Source organism: Aedes albopictus, chromosome 3, assembly GCF_035046485.1.
Source record: "Aedes albopictus strain Foshan chromosome 3, AalbF5, whole genome shotgun sequence".
In the NCBI taxonomy this organism is placed as follows: domain Eukaryota; kingdom Metazoa; phylum Arthropoda; class Insecta; order Diptera; family Culicidae; genus Aedes; species Aedes albopictus.
Window position 1 is genome coordinate 137454284 of NC_085138.1, and position 16752 is coordinate 137471035.

Below are 16752 nucleotides of genomic sequence, written 5' to 3' on the forward strand. Positions count from 1 at the left end.
AATAACAACTTTTCATCAATACAATGGTTAGTTTTGAACACCTATATGAAAGATGTAGATAGCTCTACGATCGCTCAGGCCAAGGTGTCTCGGGAATTTGGGTATTGTTATTGGGAAGGTCGACTCCAAAGAATACGTTTGGTGAACGTTGAGGCGCACAAAATATTATTTTGTTGTGTTGAGACAGCTGCTGCATAATTCATCTGATTTGTTTCTCCATATTGACCGCTGCAGAACTGGGTGGCCGAAAATCTGGAAAAGAAAACTGTATCAACATATTTCATTGAATAAGCTATTCGTGATAAGCTTGCAATGGTTATACCTACACCTTACCATAGTTCCTGTATTATATAATAAACCTACCTGAATCCTCCCGAAACAATATGTTCATTATCAGCAAACACTAAACACACCAACAGACACACCGAAAAAAGCACCACATCAACGGTTGATCCTGGAATGTTCCTACAGGAGCCTGACTACATTTGTTAGGAAAATAGCATGCTCAAAATGTAATGTGATAGTCCTTACGCCTTAACGCACTATTCCAAGGTGATCTACTCACGTTACGGGTTTGAAAATCAGAAGGAATTTCTCAGCCTATCTTGATGCATAGGAAATTCCTTTCCTGAATTGCTCAAGAAACCGTTTTTTTGTTCGATCGCAGTACGCAGTTGCGAAAAAATGACAGTCCAAATGGCAGTCACCGAAGAAAGTTTCTGCCAGGAATCGTTCAAGAAGTTTCTTGAGCGATTCCCGTTGAACTCGAAACTGGGCTGAATGACTTAATGAAAAAAGACTGAATGAAACTTAACACTAGACAAGGGACACACGGAGCATGCAGTGGATACGGAGAAGAAACATCGCTCGGAGCGGAAATCGAACAGCAACTGCACGGCTACGAGGATCCACATTTGTTATTTGTCTGTATTAACGAGATTTTTAAGGACAAACGTCTTGTAATCCCGCTTCAACAGTGCATCAGAACTTCAGACGCACAAATCTCAAGAAGCAAGTTTAAAAAACAGTGCATTTTATTATTCTGTTCTTGCTCACTTGTAATAAGCTTAAAATAAGAAGATCAGATGCGCTGGTTTTGTTAACGAAGAGATTTGTGCGCTCGAGATCGTGAGTAGGTGCCAAAGCCGGCCATTGTGGCGGCCATTTTGGGATCCTAACAAGTCTGTCCTTAACCCTAGGCTAGTTCATCTTGGGACCACGCATTACTTTCCTTCCGAAGGAAGAATCCACATTATGTGAGTATGTCGAGAATGAGATTCGATCCCAGGTCCTCGGCGTGATAGTCTTGTCTTATAACCACCACACCAGGTTCGCTCCACATAAATTAATTTTAATTTAATTTATTTTAAAGTTTCGATTTATGGAAATTATTCCATGGATTCCCTTAAAGAACCAAATGAAGGCAGATTAAAAGTAGAAATGAGCAATTATAGAATCAAATTAAGATTATCCCATATTTGAGTCGTTTTAGATAATCTTTCTGGCAAAAACCGGGTAGAAAAAAATCGATGGGGAACTGGTGTTTCCCTTTCAAACTTACAAAATTACACGACATAACCTCAACTTTTCGATCCATAGCAATGCTTGTAAATATATGCACCCCACACACGCAACCCCCACAGCCCAACAGTTTGTTCACTGTTGAGTATCCCTGGGATTTTGATTACATGATGGTCAGGGATCACAGCCATCAAAACGTTCCACACTTTACTAGGGCTTGCGACCTGTAACCATGATTCTTTCCGCTATGGGAAACCATGATGGCTAGCGGTGTTAGGAACATCTGGACAAATTCCTGGAGAAAATTAATTACCTGCATCGGCTGTTTTCTTACTCTCCGCATCGATCAATGTGGCGCTAGCTTCTATACGCAAAAAACCGCTAAAAGTAAATCGCAAAAATATTGTATGGCGAATAGCATCTAAAGGCACATTTCTCAAAGGGAAATACATTATTCGAAAAAATATTTGGTAGTGGTTGTGCACAATGGTCTACTGCACGAATTTATGCTGGCCTGCTTACTCTCACTGAAAATTTGACGTTTCAGCGGTGCCAACACCTCTCAAACGTCAAATTTCGTGTGAGAGTAAGCAGGCCAGTACAAATTCGTGCAGTAATCCATGGCAACCACTATTATGCCTACCAAATGTTTTTGTAGGGAGTGTTCTATTTCAAGTAATTCAAGTTTAGATGCTTTTCGCCATACAAAATTAAATGGATTTACTCCTGCTGATCAACCGTGGCTGCGCGTCAAGCGGGTAGTCCATTCTCGGATGAATTCTTGGAGCAATCCCTGGAAGAATTTCTTAAAGAATCCCTGGAGGAATTCATGGAGAAATCTCCAGAGGAAGTCTGGAAGGAATCCCTGGAGAAAATTCTAAAAAAAATTCGCTTGAGAAATTTCCCTTGAGTATTTGGAAAAATCTTTGGAAGAATTCCTGGACGAATCTTCGAAGGATTTCCTGGAGGAATCCCTTGGGAAATCTCTGGAGAAATCCCTGAAGTAATTCCCTTGAGTTTCTTGAGGAATTTCTGGAGAACACCTCGAGAAATCCCTGAGGGAATCCTTGGAGAAATACCTGGAGGAATCCATTAAGCAGCTCCTGGATGAATTCTTAAGCGAATTTTTGGAGGAATCCCTGCATCAATTCCTGGAGGAAAATCTGGAAGAATTCCTGAAGGAATGCCTGGAGGAAATCTGAAAAATTCTAGAAAGTATTGGTAGAGAAAATCCTGGAAGAATTTCTTAAGGAATTCCTGACGGATTTCCTGAATAAATTCGTGGACTCCTGGAAGAACTCCTGGGGAACTCCTGGAGGAATTCGTGAAAGAGTCCCTGAAGCAATTCCTGGAGAAATATCTGGAGGAAATTCTGAAGGAATCGCTAAAAGAATTCTTTGAGGACCATCTGCAAGAATTCCTGGAAGAATGTCTGGATAAATGCCTGAAAGAATGCCCAGGAGAATTCCTGGTGGAATTCTCGCAGGAATCCCCGAAAAAATTCCTGAAAAAATCTTTGGAGGAAATCCTGAGGAAATTCCGAAAGAAATCCCTGAGGAATTCCTGTAGTAATCTCTGGAAAAATCCATGGAGGAATGCTTTGAAGAATTCCAGGATAAATTCTTGTAGAAATTCCTAGAGCAATTCCTGGTGGAATTCTTGGAGGAATCCCTGAAGCAATTTCTGGAGGAATTTCAGGAGAAATAAATAAACATAAATAAACAATTTGTTTACGCGCAGGTTACTGTTCTTTTAGTTCGTCAAAATAAACGTCAAGATAACTGATGTGAAGAAATAAAAATAATAATAGTTTTATTTTTGCCTGGTCAGTCCGTCAGTCAGTCAGTTTTGCAGAGTCCTGCCCCACTCACTCTTTCGTAACGTTATATTAAATATTGTTAAATTTGATAAAATTCAAAGAATGCAAAGATTGAGTCTAGGCAAACTGAATTATAACTCGTCTTTGACTTGTGATAAATGCACAACGAATATTTCTTTGATTCCCATTAGCACTTACGGCCTGCGCTCAACTCGTAAACCAGATTTATACCTAGCTCAAGGGCCAAACTGTGATGAATAAATCAGCGCTCAAGTGCTATTGGGTTAGCATAATCATCCTTAAATGCCCAAGCCAGAGGACACCGCTCCCTCCCAAAACAAAACATACCTGATGCGTTCCACTCGGACCCACCTCGTAGGTTTCCACACTTTTCTTAGCCTTCTTGCGTGCGGATTGTTAAATTTTGCTGCCACTATAGCTGTTTCCGTTATCCGCACCGGAAGACTGGTCATAGCTGTCGTCCCACAGCCGTCTCCGATTGGCCACCGCCGCAGCCCTTCTTACCGAGCTGGAAGGCGCTGGATGAACTCGGTTCCGTTCTGCGTCGCAGCCGACAACTGCTACGAACTTCCCCTCCAGCCATGATGTCGTCGTCGGAGACACTTATGTTGCCGCCACCGCTATAAATCTGACACGACCCGACTTCGTCCGGAATTTCCGGTCGTTCAGCACGTCTCGTCTCGTCGCAAATCTTTCACACACCGAATTAAAACATCAAAATAACCATCACAGAGTACGGAAAGCCTGGCTGCCCGCTTATCAATCAGCCAGTCACTTAATAAACACAGCGGCACTTAATAAACACAGGGATTTTTCTTAGTTTTACTTTCTACTTTCGGCGCACGACGTCGGCGTCAGGAAGAAAATGGGGAGGTACTTTTGCGACGCACAAAACACCTCAAAAACGGCACGGAATCTGCAATCTTCCGTTTGCCGAATGTTCTTCCCGGGCCAGACTTTTCTGTGAAACACTTTTTGGCCTCCGCAAACTATTTTTTTCAACAGGAACGACACTTCTTGAAAACTCGACCGACCGAAAAAAACTTGAAAAAACTTCAGAAAGAAAGGCTTGGCGAACAACGCTGAATTGAAGTCACACATATTCAGTAAAACTCCATGGCACTCAAATATGAGTAACATTTACATAAATCCAGACATTAAATCTAAAATAGCTCGTTCGCTCATATTTTTTGTGGAATTTCAATGTTTTTCGGTATACTAAACATTATTGCCATGCCTAAATTATTGCAAAATACAGGCTTATGTGGATGCACGAGCTGATATTAAATTTGTGTCGCACAGAAAAACAAACGGAATTTGGCCGATTTTGTGCATCATGCATTCCTGTGTTATGAATTTTACACGTGTGGGGAAAGTTATCTTTCGTTGCACAAATGCACGTGTGTCAAACAAGTGACTTTTGAGCGGCGTCGTGGCTATGGAAACATGTTCATTTTCTGTAAACACGGCACCGCTCAAACGTCAAATTAGTGAGCTCAGCTGAATCCTTTCTGATGATTGAGGCATCAACGTGATGTATGATTCTAATGTAAAATTCTTTCATCTGTCGTTAGATGTATGCTGATGTTTCAAGTGCGGAACACTTGACATCAAAATGATGTTTGATTCTAATGTTACATTACATTTAGCTGTCGTTAGATGTAGTCTGATGTTTTAAGCGAGCAACAGTTGACAACAATATGACATTTAATTCTAATGTAACATTACAATCATCTGTCGTTAGATGTTTTCTGATGTTTCAAGTGAGCAACACTCGACATCAATATGATGTTTGATTCTAATGTTACATTACATTTGTCTGTCGTTAGATGTAGTCTGATGTTTCAAGTGAGCAACAGTTGAAATCGATATGACATTTGATTTTGATGTAACATTTGAATATTTTGTCTTTGGATGTTATATGATGTCAAATTCAACATCACATTGAAGTTTGACTTCAATGTTACATGTAAATCTTATGTATTACTGTGTACTTAGATGTTACATTGAAGTCTGAGTACATTAGGAGAACAACGATATACATTAAATGTTAAGGTTTTATAGATGTATGCTAATGTTTTCTACATTACAATTTCTATTCGGGTGGATGTTCAATTGTACTCTTGAAAACCTACTATAGAGTGGGCCAGATTGATCTTATGAGACATTTATGTTTCATTTATGACAGCTTTGCAGAACAATGAGATTTATTCTTAAGTTTTATGGCATGGTCTTCAACATATCTGCAGGAGTAGCATAGAATCAATTTTGTTACTTGGGTAAAGTGACCAGACATTCCGCGTTTCGCGGGACAGTCCCGCATTTTGACCAAATGTCCCGCGACAAATTATGTCCTGCGAAATGTCCCGCGTTCGTCTCAAATCGTTAAAATGTCCCGCGTTTGAAAAAAAACTCAACAAGCATACAAAACATTGTAGTCACTTCAATGCAAACATAGTCAAACCAGTTTGTACAAAGCACAAATCGCATCAAACATATTAACAAATATTTCCATACTTTCTACGTCAAAGTTCAATAACTGAAATTTTTTTGCGAGAAAGCACCTGAAGTTTCTGGGTTGCAGTAAGACTAGGTGGCTAGCCTTGATGCCTGCTATAGAACGACTATTGAAATGTTTGAACTGTTGAAAGCTTTTCTTATCAATCGAAAGGGTAGCGAGCCACTTGGGCAGTGGCCAGTATTTTGGACACTTTTCGCTATATCTCAGTCAATTCTAAACTAATTGACTCGAAATTTTGTACACGGCTAGATACTATACGTATCTCATCGCGTTCCAATAATTTGTATCAATTGATTCAGAATTGGCTGAGTTATAGCGAAAAAATTGTCCTAAATAGGAGCCCTGTCGAATCAAATCAAAACTCTGCAAAAACAAACAAGAAACTTTTTCACTAAATAAAAATGTATTGATGTAAATATTTTGAAAATTGGTGGTTTCCAACATGGTACAAAAAAGGTTTTGGTATAGAAATCCAAGATGGCGGCCAAGATCAATATGGCCGACCCAACTTTTTATAACTGTAAATAGTAGCTCTATTATTCCTCTTTTCAACAACGTTTCATTTTGAAGGATTTTTAGAAGAAACTTTCGAGTTATAACAGTCCAAATGAGCCAATATTTGACCAAAATCGAGGGGTCCGCACGAATGGTTGTGGCTCTAACTAACGAGGGGGCCCGTGAGGTCGCAGTGGCAGACCCGAACAGGAAAAAAAAACTAACGGGAAGGTTCCATCAATTTGAGTAACCGAATGCATTGTCCTTACTTTTTTGGCAAGGACTTTCAGAAAGTCGCCACCATAAGCGTTTTTTAAAGACATGGTATAAATAGTGGGCCGGGCCTCAACGAAAGTTACTGAATATGATACCTACGTAGATTAATTTCATTGTGCTGTATAAATTGAATGAAAGAAAACGCCTATTTCAACCCAATTGAGGGGTTCAGATGCAAAGGCGTGTAAGTGACCTTTCGTTCGATTTTTTTCACAAATAGGGGGATTAGGGGCATAATGGACACCCTAAGCAAATGAGTATGTTAGACCTGTATAACAGACAAAAACTTAACATATTATCAGTTGGCTTACAACTTTAACTTGTTTCCTTCGTATTTCAATCATTGACAGCAGGTAGAATGTCATTATTGTGAAGAAATAATGAATTGAAAACCGTGTGTTTTTTAGGGATGACAGGAAAGGTACGGGGCGAAATGATACTCCATCTTAGACTAGTTTACATAACATCAGTTAAATAAATTTTAGGCTAAAATAATCTTATTGATTTTTTCCAAACTCTCTAAAACGCCTAACAGTATGCAACGCGCGTACATCCATACATAGTAACCAGTGTTCATTTTGCCCCGAATCGACTACAACATTGAAATTGCTATTTTGAGTAAGTTCTGATCAAAAATATAATACTTCACCCATTGCTAAATCTGCGTATACATGTAGATAAGCTAACAATTCACTTGTTTTTGTGGTGGACACACTCAAACACTAGTAATACCTTATTTGCTGATGCTTCGAAATTATAAGAAATCCACCTTCTGAAAAAACATTTTTCAATTTCAATGATATTTTGGTTATTTTGAAGGAATATAAATGGTACTTTTGAAAAATAGAACAATGACTTGTTCCTTCACACTTATGCATTAAAAGTTTAACATAAAAGTCAACGGTTTCGGCAAAAACAGGGGTGTCCATTTCGCCCCGGGTGTCCATTATGCCCCTAATCCCCCTAACATTTATTTATTCCACAAATTTACAATAATAAGGCCATTAATCACCATATCAAAAAAATAGTCTCATTTACTTGAAAGTTTTTGTCACTTACACCCTTTTGCTTCTAGCCCCCTCAAATAATTTTTTACAAATCAATTTCTGTTTTTTTAACAAAATGATTTGCCTAATTAAAATTAAAAACAAGATCAAAGCTTTTGAATGTTTAACCTATAGGATTTAAAATACGTCACGTTTAAATTGGACAAATTACTGTAAAGATCTTCTAAAGGTTCCTGGAGTAGTTTTTTCGACTTCCTAATGGAATACCTAGAGACTTAGACGATCAAAACTAAATGTGCTAAAAAATTACCCTAACTCACCAGTTCCAGAAAACAATCTGTTTCTTGTTTGAGGAAGTCATCGATGATTGTTTTTTTATTCACAGGCCTCACCAATTGGATCATGAACTTAACGTTTCTCAAAGAATTTCAACTGAGTGAAACGACCACTCCGACATCGAAGGACAAATACGGTCAGAATACGTACCTTTTAACGACCTTAGAGGCGGTCATCGTCTACATAAGTTGCTGTAGTATTGAGCGTTCTCAACGCCTGGGAATAGATCTTATGTCAGACGAAGATATCCAGATGAAGAAATATGCCGAGATGAGCTTCAAAAATGCAGATCAGTTTCTCAACTACCTGTTCACGTTGATGAAAAACGGCGAAGAAGAGGAAATATTGAATGTATTTCAAGATTTTAACAACAGTATGGAATCTGATATAGATCCAACCATTAAAAAGTGTCATCCCCTTTGCAGTTGCGTTAGATGCGAGTCGATGCCCTATCAACCACATATAGATGATCGCAACCAAAACGGTTTAGCGGCGATTCACCTCGCAGCAACGTTAGGCAGTCCCAAGTTGCTCACCATCATTCTGAACCTGAAACCGAATGTAGATGCGGTGGATGCCAAGAACTGGACTGCGTTGCATTACGCTGCAGCTAACGGTCATCAAAACTTGCTTTTGCTCCTCCTCCACGCGGGAATCAACATCAACAGTACCAGCAACGATCAACACACATCGCTTCATTTAGCTTGTCTAAATGGCCACAGCGGATGTGTGAAAGCTTTGCTGTACTTTTCGGAGCACATGAAAATACACGTGGATATTGATGCCCAAACGCAACTCGGGCAAACTGCTCTTCACTACGCTGCCAAGTGGGGATTCTCGGATATTGTGGAAACGCTGCTCGAACATTCCGCTACTGTCAACGTAGTAAATCGTGTCGGAGCAACTCCCGTAAAATATGCCCACAATTGCAAGATTTTGAAGATGCTGAAGGATGCACACGCAGATGAACAAAGGCGACGGAAATCTTCCAACAGCAGTCCTGTCCGAAACGAGGACTTTGTGCTAATTTCCGATGAAGACTTGCTGGACGACGAAGTCTTCCTGGAGTATCGGAACATCGACGAGATGAAGCGAATTGACAAAGCAGTAACTGCAATCGCAGCTTACGACACTAAATTGGCCTGCTATTACTTGGGCTTGGAAGTCTTCCCATCAACTCCGGTGATCAACTCATCTTCCCAGAAAGACTTCATATCTGAGAAAGTCTGCCACCCGCTCTGCTGTTGTCAGCGATGTCTCAACGACTCGGCGCACACTGTTGCGGATGGCATAAAAACGTGATCGAAATTGTTTTGACCATGAAAACATGATTTTTGATCTTTGGTGTCTTGGGCAAAGTTTTTCTATAAAATAAGCCCTAATTTATGGAAAAATCAGTTTTGTGATCAATCCCCCTAAAAGTGAGAAACGATTTCTATCTTTTTCATTTGTAAACCAAAAAAATATGTTTGTTCAAAGAAGTTGTAGACAATTTCACTAGAAACAACTTTGCCGAACATACAAAATTTCTATCTTTTGATTTGTATGTACATTTGAGGCGTTTTATATGAAGCACCCCTAAAAATCAGTTTTTTGCTTATAACTTTTTCTATGAATTTTTCACGATTTCCAAATGTTCTAGCAAATGTTTTGCCTTATTAAAACGCGTAACTTTTGCGAAGAAAGTATATATCTATCTCTCATATTTATCATGTTATTGGAAATTTCACTTTAAAAAATGCTTATGTTTGACATACCCATTTGTTAACTTTCGCACGTTTTCGCAGACCAGGATTTTCACATTTGAAAATATGGAACGAGTTTTATCTATTGCAAATATGGCCAGTTTTAGCCTGATTTCGCCTGCATATTTAAATTTACATACTAGAAATGACTATCATTATAAAATGTGTTATTGTAAAATGATCAACATGTCAAAAAATGTACTCAGTGCTTTTCTTACATTATTTTCCACATGAACACGCAAAAACGTTTTCACAGAATCACTTGGAACTGCATCAGATGACTTTCCCATAAAATTTAAGTTTTTTTTTCAAGATAAACAGTGGCTCTCATAGTGGTACGATAAGTCTCTTCCACAAAATAAACGATATTGTTGAATGATCTTGCTAATGCTCATAAAATTTTTCGAGTTCATGTACACTTTGCAGAAATAAAAATTTTCAGAATGTTTAAATAACAGCATCTAATGATTCGATAAAAATTGGGTTTCAATTTGTTTACTTGAAAATTATTACATATCTGTTATTATTAACGCATATCATTGATTAACGTCATCACTTATTTCATTGGTTCCAGTTACTATCTCGTCATATGTTTAGAGCAAAAGGTTGTTCGCATCCTACGTTTATGGTGTTCTAGTTTTTTTAGGAAATAGTCCAATATTCCTTATTATGGGATCAGATGTTTCAAGCAGACGATGTAGGAGATCTGTGTTAGTTTAGATTTTTGGAAACTTACGTCTATGATCCTCTCTGTAATTCCTGGTGTCTTTGTTGCGTGACTCTTGTGCTTCCTCGGACAGAAAAACATACATACAGTAACTGGAAGCAATACATTTAATGATGACAGTAATCAATGATATGTGTTAATATTAACAGATAAGTTTCATTTTTCAAGTAAACAAATTAAAAATCAATATTAATCGAAACATCAGCTGTTGTTATTTGAACCTTCTGCAAATTAACATTTTCGCAAAGTGTACATGAACACGAAAAATTTTATGAGCGTTAGAAAGAGCATTCAACAATATCGATTATTTTGTGGAAGAGACTTATCGTACCACTATGAGAGCCACTGTTTATCTGAAAAAAAAACTTAAATTTTATGGGGAAGTCATCTGATGCAGTTCCAAGTGATTCTGTGAAAACGTTTTTGCGTGTTCATGTGGGAAAATCATGTAAGAAAAGCACTGAGTACATTTTTTTGATATCTTGATAATTTTACAATAACACATTTTATAATGATAGTCATTTCTAGTATGTAAATTTAAATATGAAGGCGAAATCAGGCTAAAACTGGCTATATTTGCAATAGATAAAACTCGTTCCATATTTTCAAATGTGAAAATCCTGGTCTGCGAAAACGTGCGAAAGTTAACAAATGGGTATGTCAAACATAAACATTTTTTAAAGTGAAATTTCCAATAACATGATAAATATGAGAGATAGATATATACTTTCTTCGCAAAAGTTACGCGTTTTAATAAGGCAAAACATTTGCTAGAACATTTGGAAATCGTGAAAAATTCATAGAAAAAGTTATAAGCAAAAAACTGATTTTTAGGGGTGCTTCATAAAAAACGCCTCAAATGTACATACAAATCAAAAGATAGAAATTTTGTATGTTCGGCAAAGTTGTTTCTAGTGAAATTGCCTACAACTTCTCTGAACAAACATATTTTTTTGGTTTACATATAAAAAAGTTAGAAATCGTTTCTCACTTTTAGGGGGATTGATCACAAAACTGATATTTCCATAAATTAGGGCTTATTTTATAGAAAAACTTTGCCGAAGACACCAAAGATCAAAAATCATGTTTTCATGGTCAAAACAATTTCGATCACGTTTTTGGGCCATCCGCAACAGTGTGCGGCGGACTTTTACACTCTTCTCAAGAAGCCATTCACCAAACAATCAACATCACCCGTGAAGATCAACCTCAACGCTACCAATGGGGAGGGATGCACCGCACTGCACATAGCAGCGGTCAGTGGCAATCTGGACATGATCAACATTCTACTGGATCATCGGGTCAGCGTAACCGCCAGAAACAAATCCGGTTGCACGGCCCTTCACCTGGCTTGCCGTGAACGTCGATTGAACGTGATCAAGCTACTGCTGAGTCGCTGTCGAAGTGATGACGTTGTCGATCTTAAGGACTGTCGCGGTGACACACCTCTGCACTACGCAGTCGAACAGAACCAGCTGCGCATCGTGGAGATTCTGCTCAGTGCCAAAGCGGACAAGAGTCTACGGAACCTGGCCGGCCAGCGACCGATCGATATCGCACGGGAGCGACTCTTCTTCAATGTGATCAATGTGCTGGAGCGAAAGTGGTAGGTTGTGGGTGGTTGTGTAATTTGTCACCACTGTGAATATATAATTTATTGCAATCTGAAACATATCCGTTTCAAAATTAATCATAGTGAAGAAAGAAATAAACATACTTAAATTTGTTTAACGTTACATATCTTGCAATCTTTATCAATATTAAACTACTATCTACCTGAACAGACTGTGTTTTATTCTACGAAAGAAATTCTATAAATAGATAAACAGGACCGGATCTAAGGGAGGCCGGGGGCCAAGGTCCCCACATTTTAGGGGCCCCACAAAAACCATTTTTGCTCGCTACACTTACTTTATTTTTCATTTTGCTCAAGCACTGTTCAAAAACAAAGAAAAACTTTTCTGTTTATCGCATTTCTACCTCTGAGGGGCCTTCACATCCGCTCCGGGCCTGGGTATAAATATTATTATATTCACCATTCATTGTACAAAATATCACATCCAAAATTTGATATTGTAAATAGGACAATCATTAGCATCCCACGATTTAAAACGGCAATTTCCATACCAAAAAAACGGTGATTATCTGAAAAGAAATATTTCAGACGACATCGTATGTTACACTGATGACTCCCTTCGAGAGCCGGTGCTGGTGTCTGCTCTCATGAGCTGAGGCTTCATCAGTTTTACTCACTTGGTTGACACTGCACCGTTTTTCACGATTTTTATGGGGAAATATTACAAAACAGAAAAACTCAAGCTCCTGTACACTTTTAGAGTTTCTTTTTTTATCTAGTTCATTTATTTGGGGCTCAATCGCGTATAACGCTTTGCGAAGCCGAAGATCTTTTTTGTACTTAATAGTATACATTATACGTAGTAATAACTTTTTGATGATATCTGTTAGTAATGGGTGGAAGCCATGGTACTCGTGGCAGCCCGAGGTTAGAAGGTCACATTTTGAGGGATGGACAGGGTAAGGATTGGGCCACTTTTAAAGTTTCATTTTGGTCCCATATCAACTATGCAAAATTTCAGATCAATCGGGAAAACTATATTTTAGCGCTCACCATTCTTAGTTTTCCATACGATTTACACCACAGACAAACAGACGTAACACTTTGAACATTTTTCGATTCAAATCATAGTCACGGAAACACAATCGCCCAATACTAAAATCACTGAATTTGGCCGACCATGAACTAGATGGCGGTAGTGGGCAAACGTCAAACTCGAACAAAAACGATGCGAGCGCCACGGATGGACAGTTGGCCAACTATCATTTTTTTTAATAGTCCGTTAAATCGGTGTACGATGGGAATTATTAGAGTGTTACGTCTGTATGTCTGTGGATTTACTGTGGGGAAAATTTACTTCTTCACAGAAAAATTGCTTGGGGTCACCTTTTGAACCTTAAAAATAAAGATGGCATGCTTTTCAGTGTGCGTGCTAGTGTACTTACCTTACTTACCGATCAGGCTAAAGCCGGGGTGGCCTCTGCTGTACATAGTAGCCGTCTCCATTCCACTTGGTCCATGGTTGTTTGTCTCCAGTTCCGCACTCTGCGTAGGGTCCGCAGATGGTCCTCCACTTGGTCGACCCACCTAGCTCGCTGCGCACCACGTCTTCACCGGTCTCTTCTAGTAATCCTACATTATAGAGATCTGTGGAGGCGGCCATTGTAAGCCAATTGTGCCAGGGGGATGACGAAGGGCCAGAATCATCTACCCTAAAGTGTCTCGAGTATACCAAAGTGGGGAATCCTTGTCGTTTTGACAGGTCTCCTGCTCGATTGCAACTATGGGGATGACACTAGATCGACTGTTCCAATTTTGACGTTTCTCCTCTTTGTTCTATCCAGGCTCGTTAATCTACCCAGCATTCAACTCAACATGGCGTCCAATGTTTTTGTTTTGATTGCTTAATTCATGGAAAAAATGCGCTGGAAACATCGACACTGCTTCACTGCTACTTATGATATCGTGCAAAGTGATAAAGAAAGAGAAACAATCATCAAAACCAACGATTTCGTTTGAAATGTGTAATTTCCGAAATAAGCACTAGCAACACACAAGCCACACACCCGAAAATCAGGAGCAAGTTAGGGTAAACCGACCAGAAAGTGGGTACCAAAACGCGCCGTACCAAAAACGATGATGAGTGAAGCGGCGATGTACCGAGTTTGACAGCCATGTCACCCCACTGAATCGTGCAGAGAGAACTGCAAAGTGTGAGCCAAATGAACATGCTTATCGTTGGTAGGAAGGCGTCGTTTGAACGGTATTACAATCAGAACTAAATAAATTAAAATTATTTATTTTTAATATCGAGAAATTGGCGGCATATGGCTGGGATGTAAGTTTAGTAAAGAGATAAAATTTAATTAATTCTGCTTTCAAAAGCTCATGCTTATGACGAAACTTTTGTTGCTGCACTTGTCGAAAAAACTTCCATTACTGCTTCTTGCTTCACTTCTGCCGATATGAGCGTAACACTTTTGCAATAAATTTTAGATTTCTTCGATTGCTCCGCTATTTTAACAAAATTTGTTAAAAAAACGATTCTACCATAATTATAAAATGTAAACAAAACATATTGAACTACAACGAAGTCACGCACAAAGTTTGAACATCTGGCTTTGTAGCAAGTGTTGGCAGCTGTTGTAAACAAAACAAACAGCGTTGCCGAATCGACATATGTAACTTCCGCTCATCTCTAGAGGATTTCTAGTCTCTTCTTGGACCGGTCGGATGACTCTCGAGAACCATTTTAGTTGGGTTGCTATCCGACATCCTGATGACGTGACCCGTTCACCGTATCCTCCTGATTTTCGCGGTATTGACGATGGTTGGTTCTCTTAGCAGCGTTTTGTAGATAGTTAACTCCGTGTTACGGCGAACTTTATTCGATCGTAGAGTTCTGCGGAGTCCAAAGTAAGCACGATTTCCTGCCCCACGTTGGGCGCTATCTGTAAGTTGGTGCCTGCCAACTACTAACCCGTACAAGCTAGCAGCAGCAAGAAACTCCTCGAACTGGGTCTCAGAGTCGGCTAACTACTGGGTGATCAAGGGACGCGTGACAAAGTATGGAAAACACAAGAATTTTCATGTTCTTTAAACATTTATTTGCCCTATTCTGTGGCGTGTGGGTGTGGTTTTCACATTTTGTGTAGCGTGTATAAGAGGGGATCGATCATCACTGAGTACTCACTGCTCTGCTCCTTCGGCGTTCCAGCGGCTTCGCTGGGGCCGATGGTGCTAATAGGCGTCTTCTCTTGTCGATATCGGCACGGCCCAGGACGATACCGGAGTGACCGTGCCGGTAGAGGACCCTCCTTGATGATTAGGGCCTGGGGCCCGAGGGATTCGTCCGGAATCGGACGTAAGGTCGTCTTTGGCTGTTAGACTCGGAAGCCATTTGGACTTCCGAGCCGACCCGTGTGAGGCCGTATTTTCCGTAATACGGAAAGAGGTCCTAGAGTCCTAGAGGAAATAATTAGTTCCTTCATGGTAACCGGTGATTTTAATGTAGGCCGAATTACCTGAACGGAAGTAGGCCGTTGCCCCAATTCCCGCCATCGGAAAAGAAAAGTGGGGGGGGGGGGGATTGTAGCAACACTACGCGGCACTACTTTTAGTCGATCGCAAAGATCGGTGTTTCTCACACGGACGCCTATATACTTCTGCCTATAGGAAAGGAATTCTTATAGGATCACTTAAACAAATTTTTGAGTAATGCCTCAGTAATTCTTGAAAGAATCTTTAGAGAGAAATTCTCCAGAGAATAACTTGAGGAATCTGAGAAAATAAACTTTAAAATGAGAAAATTCTGAAAGGACAATTTTGAAAATTTTCTAGATTCACTTGCTGGAGTGCTTTTAAGATTGATTTTTTTTTCAGCAATTTAGTTTTAAAATTCTACAGGGTTTTCCTGGATTTTGAAAAATTTCTGCAGTGATTTATGCAGAAATGCTTGCAGATATTCCCTAGAATTTTTCACCAAAGGTTTCACTAACATTTTTTTGTAATGATTTACCTATATGTCTTTTTCATAAGTTCCTTCCAGAATTCCTCTCAACAGATTTTTCCCTATATAATCTAGGGATTTATCTAGAAATTTCTTTTAAAAATATATGGCAGGTGACAATTTTACCGGTAATTCAGGCAGATTATTATCGAAACTCCTCTTACGGCTTCTGGCAAATGGAATGCCTGGAAACAAATTTGATTTTTTAGAAACATTTTGAAGAGTTTCATTTCAGTTACATCAAGAAAATTTCTAAAGTTTTGCCAGATATTTTTTCGAGAATTTTCTGCAGCAATTTTTTAAAATGTTTTTACAGAAATTTTTCATAATAAAATTTAGGCTCCGAGGTTGCACCTTGAAGACCCTAAGAGATTTCTGTGGATATTCATGGGATTTCAGAAAAATGCTCGGTGTATAGGCGGAAGTGCAGTTCATTCCTATTCGTCCCATAGTTATTAGATGTAATGTAAAATGAACTTTTTGCTACATACTTAAATATAACTGACTTGATCAGCTCAAAGCTTTTTAGATTAATTTTATATTGAATTATTACTGAAACCTACGGCAATAAAAGTTTTTTTAAAGAATAAAATATGTAAGCATACAAGATTCAAATAATGAAGTGCGTGCGAAGTGATTTGTCAACCATTGGTATACAGTAAGGACCCGATTTTGTCAGCCCCTGGTAGCATTTTGGGC

General features: G+C 39.1%; 1 protein-coding gene across 4 annotated transcripts in view; it reads left to right on the forward strand.

Moving 5' to 3' along the window:
* The window catches only part of LOC109419384 (ankyrin repeat domain-containing protein 27), a 46343-nt gene extending 34094 nt beyond the window's left edge, over nt 1-12249 (forward strand). For 2 of the 4 annotated variants that reach the window (XM_062860956.1, XM_062860954.1), the window contains exons 4-5: nt 8046-9294; nt 11605-11812. In XM_062860956.1, the coding sequence (XP_062716940.1) occupies nt 8046-9294; nt 11605-11668 (1313 nt within the window). In that variant the 3' untranslated portion in view covers nt 11669-11812. Of the gene's footprint in view, nt 1-8045; nt 10658-11604 lie in introns of those variants that run through there. The other 2 variants (XM_062860958.1, XM_062860957.1) reach the window with 2 other exon arrangements.
* Nucleotides 12250-16752: the final 4503 nt, after the last annotated feature.